The sequence below is a fragment of the Stigmatopora nigra genome, chromosome 1, assembly GCF_051989575.1.
Source record: "Stigmatopora nigra isolate UIUO_SnigA chromosome 1, RoL_Snig_1.1, whole genome shotgun sequence".
NCBI lineage: Eukaryota > Metazoa > Chordata > Actinopteri > Syngnathiformes > Syngnathidae > Stigmatopora > Stigmatopora nigra.
Window position 1 is genome coordinate 19,734,139 of NC_135508.1, and position 14,037 is coordinate 19,748,175.

General features: G+C 38.3%; 3 protein-coding genes across 4 annotated transcripts; all 3 read right to left on the reverse strand.

Moving 5' to 3' along the window:
* Window positions 1-31: 31 nt before the first annotated feature.
* On the reverse strand, window positions 32-5,599 carry LOC144207272 (CMRF35-like molecule 1). Of its 2 annotated transcripts, none has more exons than XM_077732662.1 (4): window positions 5,512-5,599; window positions 1,286-1,651; window positions 452-485; window positions 32-224 (listed from the first exon to the last, which is right to left on the reverse strand). In XM_077732662.1, exons 1-4 carry the CDS (start codon window positions 5,525-5,527, stop codon window positions 80-82), a joined length of 561 nt encoding a protein of 186 aa, XP_077588788.1. In that variant the 5' UTR covers window positions 5,528-5,599; the 3' UTR covers window positions 32-79. The 2 variants fall into 2 exon arrangements, with proteins under 2 accessions (XP_077588788.1, XP_077588781.1); XM_077732655.1 differs by lacking the exon at window positions 5,512-5,599 and adding an exon at window positions 1,719-1,782.
* Window positions 4,426-7,248, reverse strand: LOC144207243 (uncharacterized). The gene is made up of 3 exons (XM_077732615.1): window positions 7,042-7,248; window positions 5,932-6,297; window positions 4,426-5,762 (listed from the first exon to the last, which is right to left on the reverse strand). Exons 1-3 carry the CDS (start codon window positions 7,103-7,105, stop codon window positions 4,573-4,575), a joined length of 1,620 nt encoding a protein of 539 aa, XP_077588741.1. The 5' UTR covers window positions 7,106-7,248; the 3' UTR covers window positions 4,426-4,572.
* Window positions 7,249-9,424: 2,176 nt separating this feature from the next.
* slc60a1b (solute carrier family 60 member 1b) lies at window positions 9,425-13,520 on the reverse strand. The gene is made up of 10 exons (XM_077732561.1): window positions 13,238-13,520; window positions 12,957-13,155; window positions 12,608-12,850; window positions 12,357-12,519; window positions 12,140-12,255; window positions 10,415-10,588; window positions 10,188-10,335; window positions 10,025-10,095; window positions 9,821-9,941; window positions 9,425-9,715 (listed from the first exon to the last, which is right to left on the reverse strand). Exons 1-10 carry the CDS (start codon window positions 13,465-13,467, stop codon window positions 9,621-9,623), a joined length of 1,560 nt encoding a protein of 519 aa, XP_077588687.1. The 5' UTR covers window positions 13,468-13,520; the 3' UTR covers window positions 9,425-9,620.
* Between the last annotated feature and the right edge of the window lie 517 nt (window positions 13,521-14,037).

Here is a 14,037-nt window from a genome sequence, read left to right on the forward strand (position 1 = left end):
AGTGTATAAAATGTGAACCATCGCACATACAAGCATTTAATCTTTTATTACAATTACTTAAATAATCATGAAGCTGTTTTCACTCATATATATTTGTACTCTGTTGAGAGACATTAGTGTGGCATAGTTTGCGCGTGGCCTTTAATCGCCACACGACCACATGTACCGATGCCAAACTCAACACAAGTAACAGAAAAATGATCCATCGAAGAGGTTCCCACCATCTACATGAGGAATAAAATAAATACTTTAGCATTCAAGGTTCATTTACCAGAAAGTTATCAATAGACAAACAATGTGACATTTAATAGACTATTTTAGCTGCATTTGCTTAATTCCATATTTAGTAATGTATTGGGAGTTTACTAACATGATTATATTTCTATTATATCTGGATAAAGAATGTATTGTCATTAGATGTATTGGCTTGTAATATAAATCTTTTTCTCACCGTAATTTGATTGTCTCAGATGGATCTTCTAGTACTGTGAAGAAGGAGGGAAATGTTATGTTCTTTTCAACACCATGTACTCTGAATGGCAGTTTTGTTTGACTTAACTTTAAAAAAATATATACATATCATTGATGCCATTTTATGAGGTTTGCGATACAATTGGTGTTAGAAAAAAAATGTCCGGCATGGCCTTTGTTAATCAACATCAGTTGGTCATTTTTGTGTGCTTCTACAAATAATTGTATTTCTCATTAATGTTTGACCTAATCAAACTTAAAATTATCAATTGAAACTATACTATAAATCTCAATTGGGGATATGTGATGGACAAGTTAATTATTTAAAACTTACACACTGATTGTTTGATGTCATTTGTAATAAATATATATATATATATATATATATATATATATATATATATATATATATATATATATATATATATATATATATATATATATATATATATATATATATATATATATATATATATATATATATATATATATATATATATATATATATATATATATATATATATATATATATATATATATATATATATATATATATATATATATATATATATATATATATATATATATATATATATATATATATATATATATATATATATATATATATATATCCTCCAGGTCACACTTTACGCATGAGAGTGAAAAATACAATGTTTGCAAGATGTCATGCATAAATCTATAATATATGAACTATAAGGTTGGATTAAACCTCTATTGGCATCAGTGACAACTAATGAATTTGCGTTCTTGGGCAGTAGTTACTGTACTCACAGTAAAACAAAAAACAATTTACCTTTGTCAGATACGATGAGCTTGACGCCAGAGAAAATATTCTTTCCATGTCTGGCAATCACACACCAGTACTTGTCCGCATCCGTTCTTCTGAGAGACGTCATAGTAATGATGAATTTTCCTGCCTTCTTGTCATCAGTGATGGACCATCGTTCATGATAGCGCTGCTTTGGCGTTTTCACCACAATCTTACACAGCTTGTATATCGGCCCCCTACACCAATACTTTGTGTACTCTCGGAACTTAGAGTCGTACTCACAAGGTACGGTTAAAGATTCTCCATATGCCGCTTGTATAAAACTAGGAGCCTTCAGCTGAATCGGATCTGCTGAATTCTTTGGCAGCCGGAGGATGAAGACAAGCAGTGCTGCAAAAGGGGAAAAATGACTCATTTGTTAGATTGCAGCAAGATACAAAATAATGACACACATTACCATTGTAGAAGCCAAACAACCACAAAGAGCCTCTCATGACAAAAGAGGAATCAACAATGTTGTGTGGAATCCAAAGAGGAAATATTTACTTCTTCCTCTTACGTTACCTCCATAGTCAGGTTTTGCAATCGGGTTCATCTTCCCCATCAATTTATGCTGATGAGTAAGAGTTAAAATATTAAAGAAGACTTAACTCATTTACTGCCATTGACACACAATCCATTTTACTAATATTTCAGTTTAATGATTTCTTTTCATTAATACCAGGCCATGTTTTTCCAGCATTAAATTTTCCCTCCTTTGCATCCTTGGTTTTAATACTGTAGGTCACCTTTATAATAGAAAGAGCCATAGACAATTCATATTTTTTTAAATGTTAATCCATGAGAGCCATGCTTCAAATTTAAAAGTCAACATACATGAAAATATGTGCCTTTTTTAGTCACTTCACCACTTTTTAAAGTACAAAAAGTCTCAGAATTTTGTTGACAACATTGTTAAGTTGTTGCTAATCAATGAGTATCAATGAAAAAATCCATGCCAAAGAGTGTAATGAAAAAAAAAAAAGATTAGAAGGCGCAAGGGGTAGTGTCAATGCCATAATATCAACGTAACGCTTCTATTCCTGCGCTTTCTCAAAAGCAGTTTCCATAGTTTACCTCACAGGTTAGTGGAGAGCCATATGCACACATCAAAAGAGCCATATGTGCCTCCCGAGCCATAGGTTCCCTACCCCTGCTGTAGGTTGTGTGACAGTGGAGACATTGATTTGTTTAAATTGCGTGTAAAATACGTCAGTAGTCTGTTTGAGTTTCCGTGACATTTGGTTGACTTCTGTTTTTGAATGTTCATCCACACGGTTGGCTGATTCTGTTATGGCAACATAATTCGTCATTACTTCTGCTCCTGGGCCTCAGCCAAGCTATTTCCTGCTGACAGCTGTAATATAACAAACTGTTAAAGATAAAGAAGGTTCTATGTTAAAATGGAAGCTATGTGATTAGATAAGTTGTTCTCTATTTACCTTTTTAAATGTTTTTCGTGCAAATTCAAGTGTATCTCCATGACATATAGTTTACCCTCTTCTCTGCACGATTAGAGTTGTCAAACATACTTAACGTCACACATCAGAAGTGTAATTAGCTTTCCCTAGGCTGTTATTCCTCCTGTTTATGTGGTTTGGCTGCTAATGTTTTATGTCACCTCTCAAAAGAGGCCGTAAACGTATTAGCTGGAAAAAATTAACAGCATATTCAATCAAAGTCCAAAAAAATATGGCTGTCCTAAACGTGCTGTATTAAAAGTTTGGAGTTGTGATGTATTTATAGCACAAAGTCAGAGACAAATATGTTATGATAACAGAATCTGTTCAACAAGCTTTAAATAATTGATATGAATGTTCTTAAGGCTAAATGAATGGCAGGTAAGTTTATGGTCATGGAAGTGAAGTTGTCCTCCTTGCAGGACAAGAAATGCCAAATAAAAACAACATTATTGTCTAACATTCCCTTGAGCTTTTCCCTCCTCACTGGAGCTTCAATACCACCATTCCACCGAGTTTGTTCTTTGAATTTAGTTTTCAACCATTTAGAAAGAAAACAAATCAGATATCATTTCCTCTTGCACTTTTACCATAAGTGATGACATTTTTTTACTTTTTTTTTAATGAGACGGGGGACAATTTACTGTTGATTTCATTCGACAAAAACTGTCAAATTCATTCGACAAAAACTGTATTTTTTCCAATTCCTTAGGCATGTCTTTAACTGTGATGACATATTTTCCAGATGATTTACGTCACATTATTGATTATTTACTTTGTAACTTCATCATTTAGGCTCTACGGTTTCGGATAGAATTGTGAAGTAAATAAAATCCTCAACGACACTCAATTATCTTACACAGTAATAACTTGACATACAAGTGTTCCAACATACGAGAAATTTGAGATGCAAGAAAATTCTGAGCAAATTCTTGCCTTGACTTACGAAAAAAAATTGAGATGTGAGCACACCAGATGGTTCCCGATTTTAAGTCGGTGGTAAATTAGAACAATAAAGATGTTTTTCCGTTGTAACATCCTGTTTTTTTTTTTTAAGATGGAAATATATTAATTTATATTCTGTTCATTTCTATGGGAGGAATTGACTTGAGACGTAGTCACATTTGTGTCTTTTAAGTCTATCCTTACGGCTAAATCTCTGGCAAGAAGCTGAGCAGGAAAAGGGTTTCTAATCGATATGGGTAATTGTGTTTTTAAGATATTCCTGCTACAAATTGGGCAAAAAGGGGGGCTTTTCTCCAGTGCGGGTTGTTAAGTCTTTTTTCTGGTTCTCTTATGTGAAAATGTTGGAACATTAACTGCACCTGGAAAAGATATTTGAATTGTGTAGCTGTTTAATTGGGCTGTTGTAGTGAATCTGTAGCCACAGACTGATCAGGAAATCATTGTTCTCCAGTGTGGGTTAATAAGTGTTCTTTTAAATTTCTCCTTTGGAAAAATGTTCGACCACAAACTGAGCGGGAAAATGTTTTTTCGCCAGAGTGGGTCCTTGCATGACTAATTAAGCTAACCTTGTGTGTGAACGATTGACCACAAACTGAACACGAAAATGTTTTTTTCACCAGTGTGGGTTATTACGTGTCTTTTTAAGTGTCCCTTCTCTGTAAATCTTTTACCACAAACTGAGCATGCAAATGGTTTTTCACCTTTGTGGGTTCTTGTGTGCATTTTAAATTTCCCCCATGTGTAAATGTTTTTAGCACAAACTGAACAGGAAAATGTTTTTTCTCCAGTGTGGGTTCTTGTGTGTATTGGTAAATCTTGCTTTTGAGAAAAGACTTTACCGCAAATTTAACACAATAATGTTTTTTCACCAGTGTGGGATCTTGTGTGCGTTTTTAAGTTTTTTTTGTGTGTGAATGATTGACCACAATCTGAGCAGGAAAATGGTTTTTCACCAGTGTGGGTTCTTATGTGCGTTTTTAAGTTTTCATTCTGTGTGAATCGTTGAGCACAAACTGAACACGAAAATGGTTTTTCACCAGTGTGAGTTCTTATGTGCTTTTTCAATTGTTGCTTTCGAGAAAAGGCTTTACGGCAAACTGAACACGGAAATGGTTTTTCACCTGTGTGGGTTCTTGTGTGTATTTTTATGTGCGTGTTCAAGTATTGCTTTGGACAAACTGAACATGAAAATGGTTTCTCACCTGTGTGGGTTCTTGTGTGTCTTTTTAAATCTTGCTTTTGAGTAAACGCCTTATCGCAAACTGAACACGAAAATGGTTTTTCACCAGTGTGGGTTCTTGTGTGTCTTTTTAAATTTCCCTTCTCTGTAAATGTTTTACCACAAATTGAACACGAAAATGGTTTTTCACCAGTGTGGGTTCTTGCATGATTAATTAAGCTACCCTTGTGTGTGAATGTTTGACCACAAACTGAACACGAAAATGGGTTTTCACCTGTGTGTATTCTTGCATGACGATTTAAGTTTTCCTTCTGTGTGAATCTTCGACCACAAACTGAACAAGAAAATGGTTTTTCGCCAGTGTGGGTTCTTGTGTGCATTTCAAATTTTCCCTTGTGTGTAAATGTTTTACCACAAACTGTACATAATAAGGGTTTCTCCCCAGTGTGGCTCCTCATGTGTCTTTTCAAAGAAGACTCTTTCCCAAAAGTTTTCCCACACTCAAAGCATTTGCAGAGTTTGTCGCCACTGGGATTTTTCTGAACATCTTCAACCTCATTATCGTCAAAAAGTAATTCTTCCACATCTGATAAAGGAGCAATTACATTTTCTGCCCGCCATCCTTCTGTTGAGCTGCTTCTTTTGATTGGAGGTTTCTCTTCTCTTTTGCACCTTTGAGGGAACTCTGGCTCCTCCTCTTTAATTTGGGGCCATGCTGAGGCGTTTGCAGACTCCGCCTCTTCGCTGGCCACGCCCAGATCATCCCTATTCACGGATTCTCCTGGTGACCAGGTGAAATGATATTCCTCCTTTGTGATTGGAAGTTGCTCATCTCTCATTTTTTGTTGAGGGAACCCTGCAAAGACACGAAGATAAATGAAACATTTTCCAATCAAAGTGACTGAATTTCTTGTTCACAGAAATGAAACCAAATGGAACAGGCCGCCATACATTCCTTTCGTCACTGTTACGGCTGTCATCCTGGCTATACATTATGTTGTGGGTTGTATTGACTTGATACTCACAGATTCGCAAGTGTGACGAGGCATCATAGCTAGCTGATGGTGGAGCCATGAGATTGTCTGCTTGGGATTCTTCTGTAGAGGTGCTGCCACTCAAAGGCTCCGCCCCTCCGCTGGCCTCACTTGGACCTTCATCTTTACCACTCAAGGGCTCGACAGCCCACAGAGGGATTTCCATCACTTCCTCTTTAACATATGGAGGGTCTTCCTCCCTCTTTATGAGGGGATGCCGCTGCTCCTCAATGTGGAGTTTCCGAACTGAAATGAAATGCTCCATTTCTTCCTCTGTAATGCATTCAAATTGTTCAATCTCTTCATCTTTCACGGGAGCCGACTCCTGGCGCTCAGTTTGATGCACTTGACTAACATCTGAAACACAAGGATCAAATCACATTTCTCTATTTGCAGTCTTATCCCCAAAATGATTCACCAAAAAACACACGCTAGTCCCAAGCCTAACATACACTAGCAGCTGGCATAAAATACGCTAGCGGATAGCATAACATAGGTACACTAGGAGCTAACATTACATATGCTTATGTAAGTCTTATCGGACGAGGTGCGTTGAATGTATTGAGAAAAAACTGAAAATATACCCATGGAAATTTGATATATATCTATACTCTTCGTTTGAATTTGATCCTAAAACAGAAAGTCAGCACTCATGATTGACTTTCCCGGGCCATACAAAATGATGAGGCGGGCCAGATTTGGCCACCGGGCCACCACTTTGAAACCTTTGCTCTAATTGAAAGACATAACAAAAACTACATTGGCTTTTTCCACCTATCTCACATTTAACACTAAACCAGCTTTCAAATGACATGTTATGCATTGATAAAATACCTGTTTATCTTCAAGGACTGTATGCAAAATTCTAACATTTTAACATTCTAACAAAAAATATAGACGGGTGCGCACCCAATCTGGCAACACTCGCTGCACTAGGGGAAAAGCCCCTTGGATCAAGTGAACGGTCCCTGGGTCTGTATACACGTGACAAACATATACAAAGCAGTACTAGTATACAAAAATAAATCCGGACGCAGTACATGTAAGATGTCACTCACAGTATATGTTATACAAATAAATAATCACTAAAAGTCAAATAACCTTCTACTCTGTGAAGAACAACTTTGGCATACATGATTTGGCCAAGGCGATGCGAAGGCTCCATTTTGACGCTTCAACGTCCCTCCTGGACGTTTTCCACAGTTAGTGTAGTTCTCGCCATTTCCTTTGACAGCCATCCACGAGGCTAGGTCGCAAAACAACATCGACTTGCGAGATGTCTCGAAAATGGACAAACTAGCCGGTCTCTCTGACACATGCATTGCATGATGGGTAAAAAAAACGCCCCGCCCCCTCGCGTCATAAAAAAAATCCAAAATTTAAAAAAAGGGAAACGAACATATGAAGCTTTCTACATGAAACCGCCTCTTCACTGTAATATAAGTTAAAACATTCATGAATTAAGCAGTGGGTTTGTCATCAACAAGTGTTAGTTGATTTGAGCAAATATTCTCTTGTAATGGATTTTTAAAATGTATTTAATTCTTTTTTCATTAGAAAATTCAACCTTAGCCTCCTGTGTGTGGTTCCAGTTTTATCTAAGTCTACATTGCAAATAATAGATGAATCATTTTTTAACCTTTTGTTTTTTTTTATTTAAAAAAAAAGGCTGATACATTTGGGTGTCAATGGGTTGGTGTTCGGGTTATGCTGGATGCTATTATATATGTGCACAATAATCATTATTAATAAATTAATTTGTGCTTGCAACAAAGTCAAACGCTTATTCCAAGGACAACTTTCCATGGCAGCTGGCTCCAGCTTGTTGACTTAACACCTCACACTGTCCTCACTCCGAGGACTGTTTACTGGGAGATACACCTCGACCCTTTACCTAGAAGCAAGTTCGAAATGAAGCGGATGGCTATCAATCAACCTCCGGGAATACTCGCTCGGTTGGCCTAATATGGAATTATTTTGCCGAATGGAGGCTTGTTTGTTAAAAACCTAACAGCAGTTGTTTTTTCTATAACCTTCAAAATGTTTGTCCTGAGCGGGTGAAATGTGTTTTGGCATGGGTCATATTGATGACTATTGGGATATTACGGATTGGATAGGCATTGATCAATTGATACAAACAAATGACATTGCTTTAAGGGCTGAAGAATATGACATTATTTACTCATTATTTTTATTGTAGCTGTTTCATTTTGATATTACTATTGCAGGATTAAACTCTTGTTCTTAACTCAATTAGAATATGAACTAAAGGCTTTGTCTGAGACTCTTCAATTACAACATGAACAAAATGCTCTGTCTGAGATTCTTGTTCTGAGGTTGGATTCATGCTGATAAGGAGACAGGTGGTCTGGAGGATGTGGATTCGAGGACGGAGAGTGTGAAGTCCGGAGAAGACACTCCTCTCGGCAGTCGTGGACCGGTCCGCATTATTGTCAACCAGCGAATAAATATGCATTTTTGTAATACTATAACTGGGAAAATGAGGGTCTGGGCCATGTCTTTCTCATCCTCCGCTAGGGACAGCGACACTCAGCGGGCTTATTCTTTGGGAGGGAGACCCGGAGCTCTGTATGGATCAATTTGTCAGGGATAAATCATCGGTGGATTAATTCGCTTAACCCTGGTTTGTCTCCTCCGATGCTGAACACGCTCCGTTGTTAGACGGGATAAGACAAAGTTAAGGAATTAGAGTTAGTCTAACAGGGCATACAGATTAAGAGAACTTTAGCTTAAATAGTATTAAAAGCAAGCAAGCCTGTCACAACCGGGAACAAACATTTTCAGCACTAAAAAGAATAAAAACATTTGCCAGAAATACAACAGGACAGGCTCGACTTTCAGAATTAGCTTTGATGGAGATAAAAAAAAAGGAGGAAAGAAAGGAGGATGGATATTGTGTACAGTTAAAAAGGATTTTTAATCCCAATTGATTTCATTTAATGGGTTGTCTATTAAATGGAGGGTATATTAAATGGGGCAGTCTATTAAATGTGGGGTCTATTAAATGGGTTGTCTATTAAATGGAGGGTATATTAAATGGGGCAGTCTATTAAATGGGGGGTCTATTAAATAGTGGTTTAATAAATTGGGGGTCTATTAAATGGGGGGTCTATTGGTAATCGACTCTCAATTTAATAGACCCCCAGTTAATAGACCCCCCATTTAATAGACCGCCCCATTTAATAGACCCCCTCATTTAATAGACCGCCCCATGTAATAGACCCCCATTTAATAGACCCACATTTAATAGACACCCCATTTAATAGACCTCCCATTTAATAGACCCCCATTTAATAGACCCCCATTTAATAGACCCCCCATTCAATATACCTTCTTATTTAAAAGACCCCTTATTTAATAGACCCCCCATTTATTAGACCCCCCCATTTAATAGACCCTTATTAAATGGGGGGTCTGTTAAATGGGATTTAATAGAACCCCATTTTATATACAAAGGTAGACAAAGGTAGACAAAGGTATTACAGGTGTTTCAAAATCTTTCTCACAATAAAACCTGTCTGACAAGTTAACACATGAGACATAATTGCCCTGGATTGTTATTTCAATATTTTCACAGTTTGAGTCTCTGAAGGTTTTGAACTCTGGCCCCCACTGGATAGAACAGTCTAACACTATAAATAAAAAACAGGCTTCCCCCCTCAGCTCTCCTGCATCTCGTCTGTTGTTTCACTTTTTGAAGATCCGTTAGTCTGTGGATTTTCTTCCTCCACCATTGCAGACTTTTTAGTTGTTCCTGATAGGAAGCAAGGGTAGTGCAGTTAGTAGATGATGGTGACCAGGGTCACACAAGTTACCCCACCCCTGGCGTATAGTGTCTGAATATGAGTTGTCTTTGTACCTGTGAGGTAGTTTCTGTGCATCCGGTGGAAGAAGAGGAGACCAATAAAAACGATCAAACCAAGGCAGGCGATAATCACTCCGCACATAAGAAAACTATAGCTGCCTTCAGTCTGGATAATCTGGAGAAATAATAGCAAAATTTAGGGTTGTTAAAGAGACAAATATTATCACTTAATAATATTTACAGGTATTGTTGACTTACCGAGCCAACCAGAACCTGCATTACCATCTCTCCCATTCCTGCACTTGTCACCAACACTGAGGTAGCACAACCTTCAAAAAAAATGCATCCACTTGAAACCATATTTATTCTGTGTTGATTGTGTGGTTTATTATCCTTTGAAATGTAGACTCTGTAAACAAACCCTGGTAATCAAGGATGTCCTCGGTGTATGCAAGCATGCATGGGAAGATGCTGCTGAGAAAAAGTCCACACAAACAGGTCCCAACAAACAAAAACGTGCTGCTGGTGTAGAAGATCAGTAACAGAATCACAGTGATAATTGCGCCTATCTGTAAAATGGACAACAAATCTATATTGACTTTGCGTTATCAATGTGCCACATCTGCCTTTTTTTGAATGTTTCATTACCAAGTTGAATATGAGCAGTCGCATAACTGGGAAACGGTACGAGAGAGGGATGGAAAGCAGCCGACCTGCAGTGATGGCTGCCCAGAAAATGCTGGCTAAGTAGCCTGCTGTCTTATGAGGCAGGGACATCGGTGATGCAACTGCGTACGTGTACACAAATCCGGCGTATGCCCCCTGAGAAGAAAAAAAACAACCCTAATCAATGTGATAATCAGACTATAACCGGCATTTTCCCCCTTAGTACATGACCAAATACCATTTTTGGGGTAAAATTTGGGTGCGGCTTCAAGGTAGGTGAACCTTATTGTTCAAAAGCTAAGGTACTTTATTTGAAAAGGCAAAGACTAAAGAGGGACTGACATAGCTAGCTATACTGTGAATTTAAAGCTTGGATTATATTGCAACATAATTGCCAATGGATGGATGGGAGTGACGGACTATTTAAATATTTTTACAGCTTGTCTGTTGTACTCATCCACTGCCATTGATTGAGTGATGGACATAGGTTAGGGAGAAAAGCCTGAGGAGAGGGGTGGGGGTGTGGGGGTTATTTTCTAGTATTTAGGACATGTGTCAAAGTGGCGGCCCGGGGGCCAAATCTGGCACACCGCATCATTTTGTGTGGCCCGAGAAAGTACATGATGAGTGCCAACTTTCTGTTTTATGATAGAATTCAAATGAAGATGTAGAGGCAATATTTCTTGTGCATCTTCATTTTAAATCAATAATTACAAACAATTTCTACTAATTTGAATGTCCAAAAAAAATGATGTATCGATCAGCACGAAAAAGCTGTCAACTTTTTAATCGATTATTTTTCGGAACCTAGTTGGAAAACATAATGGCCTTCCCCAACACGAATACAAATATGAGTGTGACTCATGTCAGGGCAGAAGGAAGAGGAGAAAAGGCGGAGATTGGTACGATCCAGTGTTTCGGCTGCCCCTGCAGGGAGAAGAAGTTCTCAAACATCGTTGAAGGGGTTAAAACAGACACTGCAACAGTATTATTAAATCAAGGAATGTCTATGCTATAGCATGATTAAAGGCTAAAAAAAAAGCTAAAATTTAGTAGGAAGTGCAACAAAGTGCACAATTGAAATATTATGGATATTATTTCAATTTTGAGCCTGTTGAAAAAATTAGAACAATTCACTTTAAATATAATTTAGTTACTTTTAAAATTGGATTGTAAGTAAATCAAATTCATTGCATTATCAATGAGTCATTTGTCATCAATAATCACCTTCGGGTTTCAATGTATAACAGTGAATTCAAGTCAAAATATTTCCATTCCATGTTTTTACGCTCACCTGAAATCTTTAGATCTTAAAATTAATCAAATTTAGAAACAGACAGCAGTGGTGCTGGACCGACAGCAGCACTCTATGAAAATGGTTTGAAATATTTATAACCCTATTTGACGTCTTCCATTCTTCTATTATTCTTTTTATTTTTCTCACACATCTTATGAACTGGCATGGATAAGGGCCCGCTGACCTTGAGAGTGTACAGGGCCCAGAATTTGATTCTTTGTTAGGCCTCTAGTGATAGACATAAACGGAAGCCAATGTAAACTGCTAATTATTTACCAACTGAAAAGGGTAGAGTCGAAACGTTTAGGAAAATCTTAAATAAAAACAACGTAGAAGTTTCAAGTTTGACATACGTATAGTGGATAGCGTTGCAATGTATGTGTGTATTTGTGTGTCTACAGCTCACTCACCACAATGCCATCAGTCATGAAGAGCACCATCCCACCGAGGATGTGAATCATGAAGAAGGATACTGGCAGCCCGTGTAGGTTATCATTCTGACAGCAGCTAAAGATATCACCGTGACCTGTGCCCACAAATGACACATTTCAGCGGCCCAAATGGCCTTTATTTTTCCCCCCTCAGGCGAGCGGGGACTGCTTTCATTATTCATGGGTACTAGTATACCTCCAGCTTCCCGTGCTTCTTGCTCCTCTTCCGTGCCCTCGGCTCCTTGCTGGTTCTCCATGGCCAGTTCGTCTTTGTCCAGAAGACGAGGTGTGCCGCTGGGGCAGCATGGGATCAGCTGCTCACGATACATCAAAAATAGCACTGCCAGGGGTACGGGCAGCTGAGGGTTCAAAATCAAATCATGTTCATTTTCCACTCGGGGGCTGAAATATCACCACTGATTCGGGGTCTTTCTTCAAAGCTTTTACATTGATAAGAGCCATGATCCAGAAGGCGTAGTGCACGGTGGACTCCTCTTCTTCTGCCCCATGGGGCAAGTGGCTCTGAGTGATGTTGTGCTCGGCAATCGGACTGTTCCTCAGCATGTTCCTGAAATGATGCATGATCTCTGTCGCGTTCTCAGTGTGATTCCCGCAGCCGTGCTCCGAGAGGAAAGGATCTGCAATCAGAGGGCTCACTAGGGCGCCAAAGCCAATAAAGAAATGGAGCGCCTGCCAAAAAGACAAAACAAAGAAGTGAGTTATACTTTTAATTACGTCCACCATGGCGCGCTGTACACTTCATGGACCGGTCCACTTGGAGAGGTTGCCATTTCACCTGCAAGAAAACAGCCGAGTCCTTCTGATAGATGGTGACCAGTTGAATATTGGCAATGGTGTCGATGAGACCCATGGCCAAACCGGACACGGCCATTGCGATGGCCAGCACCAGGACATTGTTGCAAAAAGGGATAATGGCAAATATAACCGAGATGACGAGTGCCGAGACAAATAAAGCAGATAGAGCGGTGAATAAGCTGAAAAGAAGAAACATACAGTGATGAATGTCTTGGTGATTTGTAAACATGATGGTTTTTTTTTTTTTTAGTCGCTACTCACGTCCTCTTAAAAACGCCACCGATTGAGCTGCCGATTAACAAGCAGAATTGCTGGGAGAAGAACACCCACGTAATCTGGCTTAGTGTGGACTTGGTTTGGCACTGCAAGTCCAGAATAGTTGGTCCCAGAAAGGCGATGCATAGTCCGAAACTGAAGAAAACACTCCAGTAAGTCAACGTGTGGTGGGCATTCCTTTTGAATAGAGTTACTATTCGTTCGTCCAGAAACATCTTGTGAAGAACAAAAGCAACGAGTGCTGGGTTGAATTGTCAGGACTTCCCATGGTTTCTTTTAAAGCGTTCCACACCCTTTCTATATTTTATTTCTTAACTAAAAAGGATGTCCCCTTGGGTTAATAGGTAAAGTGGAAATGCTTCTAAGAATAACAGACACATTCAAATTGGGTCAATAATTATCCGCTGGCCTCTGTTGAAATCCTACCAGAAAATGTGCATTTCTTTCCTGTCAGTCATAAATGTTTAATTTTGAGTGACAATGGCATATTGGGAAGATTATGTTCCTTCATCTTCCACAATCGGAAGTTCCATTATAAGCGATGTCATTTGGTCTGGGATGAATGGCATGGTTTTTTGCTATTCATTTCCAAATACAGTACATTTCCCTGTCCCTTTTCATATGATATTTATCTTACAATTGGAATTATGAGAAGTTAGAATCACATTCCAGATATAGAGTGGTATTTTTTGTTCAAATATTTGAATGGTTTTAAACTTCACCTTTTACAATATTTGATAAGAGTCGGACCCTTTGTTGTCGTAGTTAAAGGACCCACTGTGAAT

What these genes read in the sequence shown, in the direction of transcription:
- slc60a1b (XM_077732561.1), bottom strand. Translation starts at nt 13,467, where the DNA reads ATGTTTCTGGACGAACGAATAGTAACTCTATTCAAAAGGAATGCCCAC. An exon ending in TCATGACTGATGGCATTGTG is followed by an intron (nt 10,589 to 12,139) that starts GTGAGTGAGCTG and finishes TTTTCTTCTCAG; the next exon opens with GGGGCATACGCCGGATTTGT. An exon ending in GGACATCCTTGATTACCAGG is followed by an intron (nt 10,096 to 10,187) that starts GTTTGTTTACAG and finishes TTTTTTTTGAAG; the next exon opens with GTTGTGCTACCTCAGTGTTG.
- LOC144207243 (XM_077732615.1), bottom strand. Translation starts at nt 7,105, where the DNA reads ATGGAGCCTTCGCATCGCCTTGGCCAAATCATGTATGCCAAAGTTGTT. An exon ending in TGTTCTTCACAGAGTAGAAG is followed by an intron (nt 6,298 to 7,041) that starts GTTATTTGACTT and finishes CTTGTGTTTCAG; the next exon opens with ATGTTAGTCAAGTGCATCAA. An exon ending in CTCGTCACACTTGCGAATCT is followed by an intron (nt 5,763 to 5,931) that starts GTGAGTATCAAG and finishes GTGTCTTTGCAG; the next exon opens with GGTTCCCTCAACAAAAAATG.
- LOC144207272 (XM_077732655.1), bottom strand. Translation starts at nt 1,755, where the DNA reads ATGAGAGGCTCTTTGTGGTTGTTTGGCTTCTACAATG. An exon ending in GCTCATCGTATCTGACAAAG is followed by an intron (nt 486 to 1,285) that starts GTAAATTGTTTT and finishes CCTTCTTCACAG; the next exon opens with TACTAGAAGATCCATCTGAG. An exon ending in TCTGAGACAATCAAATTACG is followed by an intron (nt 225 to 451) that starts GTGAGAAAAAGA and finishes TTCCTCATGTAG; the next exon opens with ATGGTGGGAACCTCTTCGAT.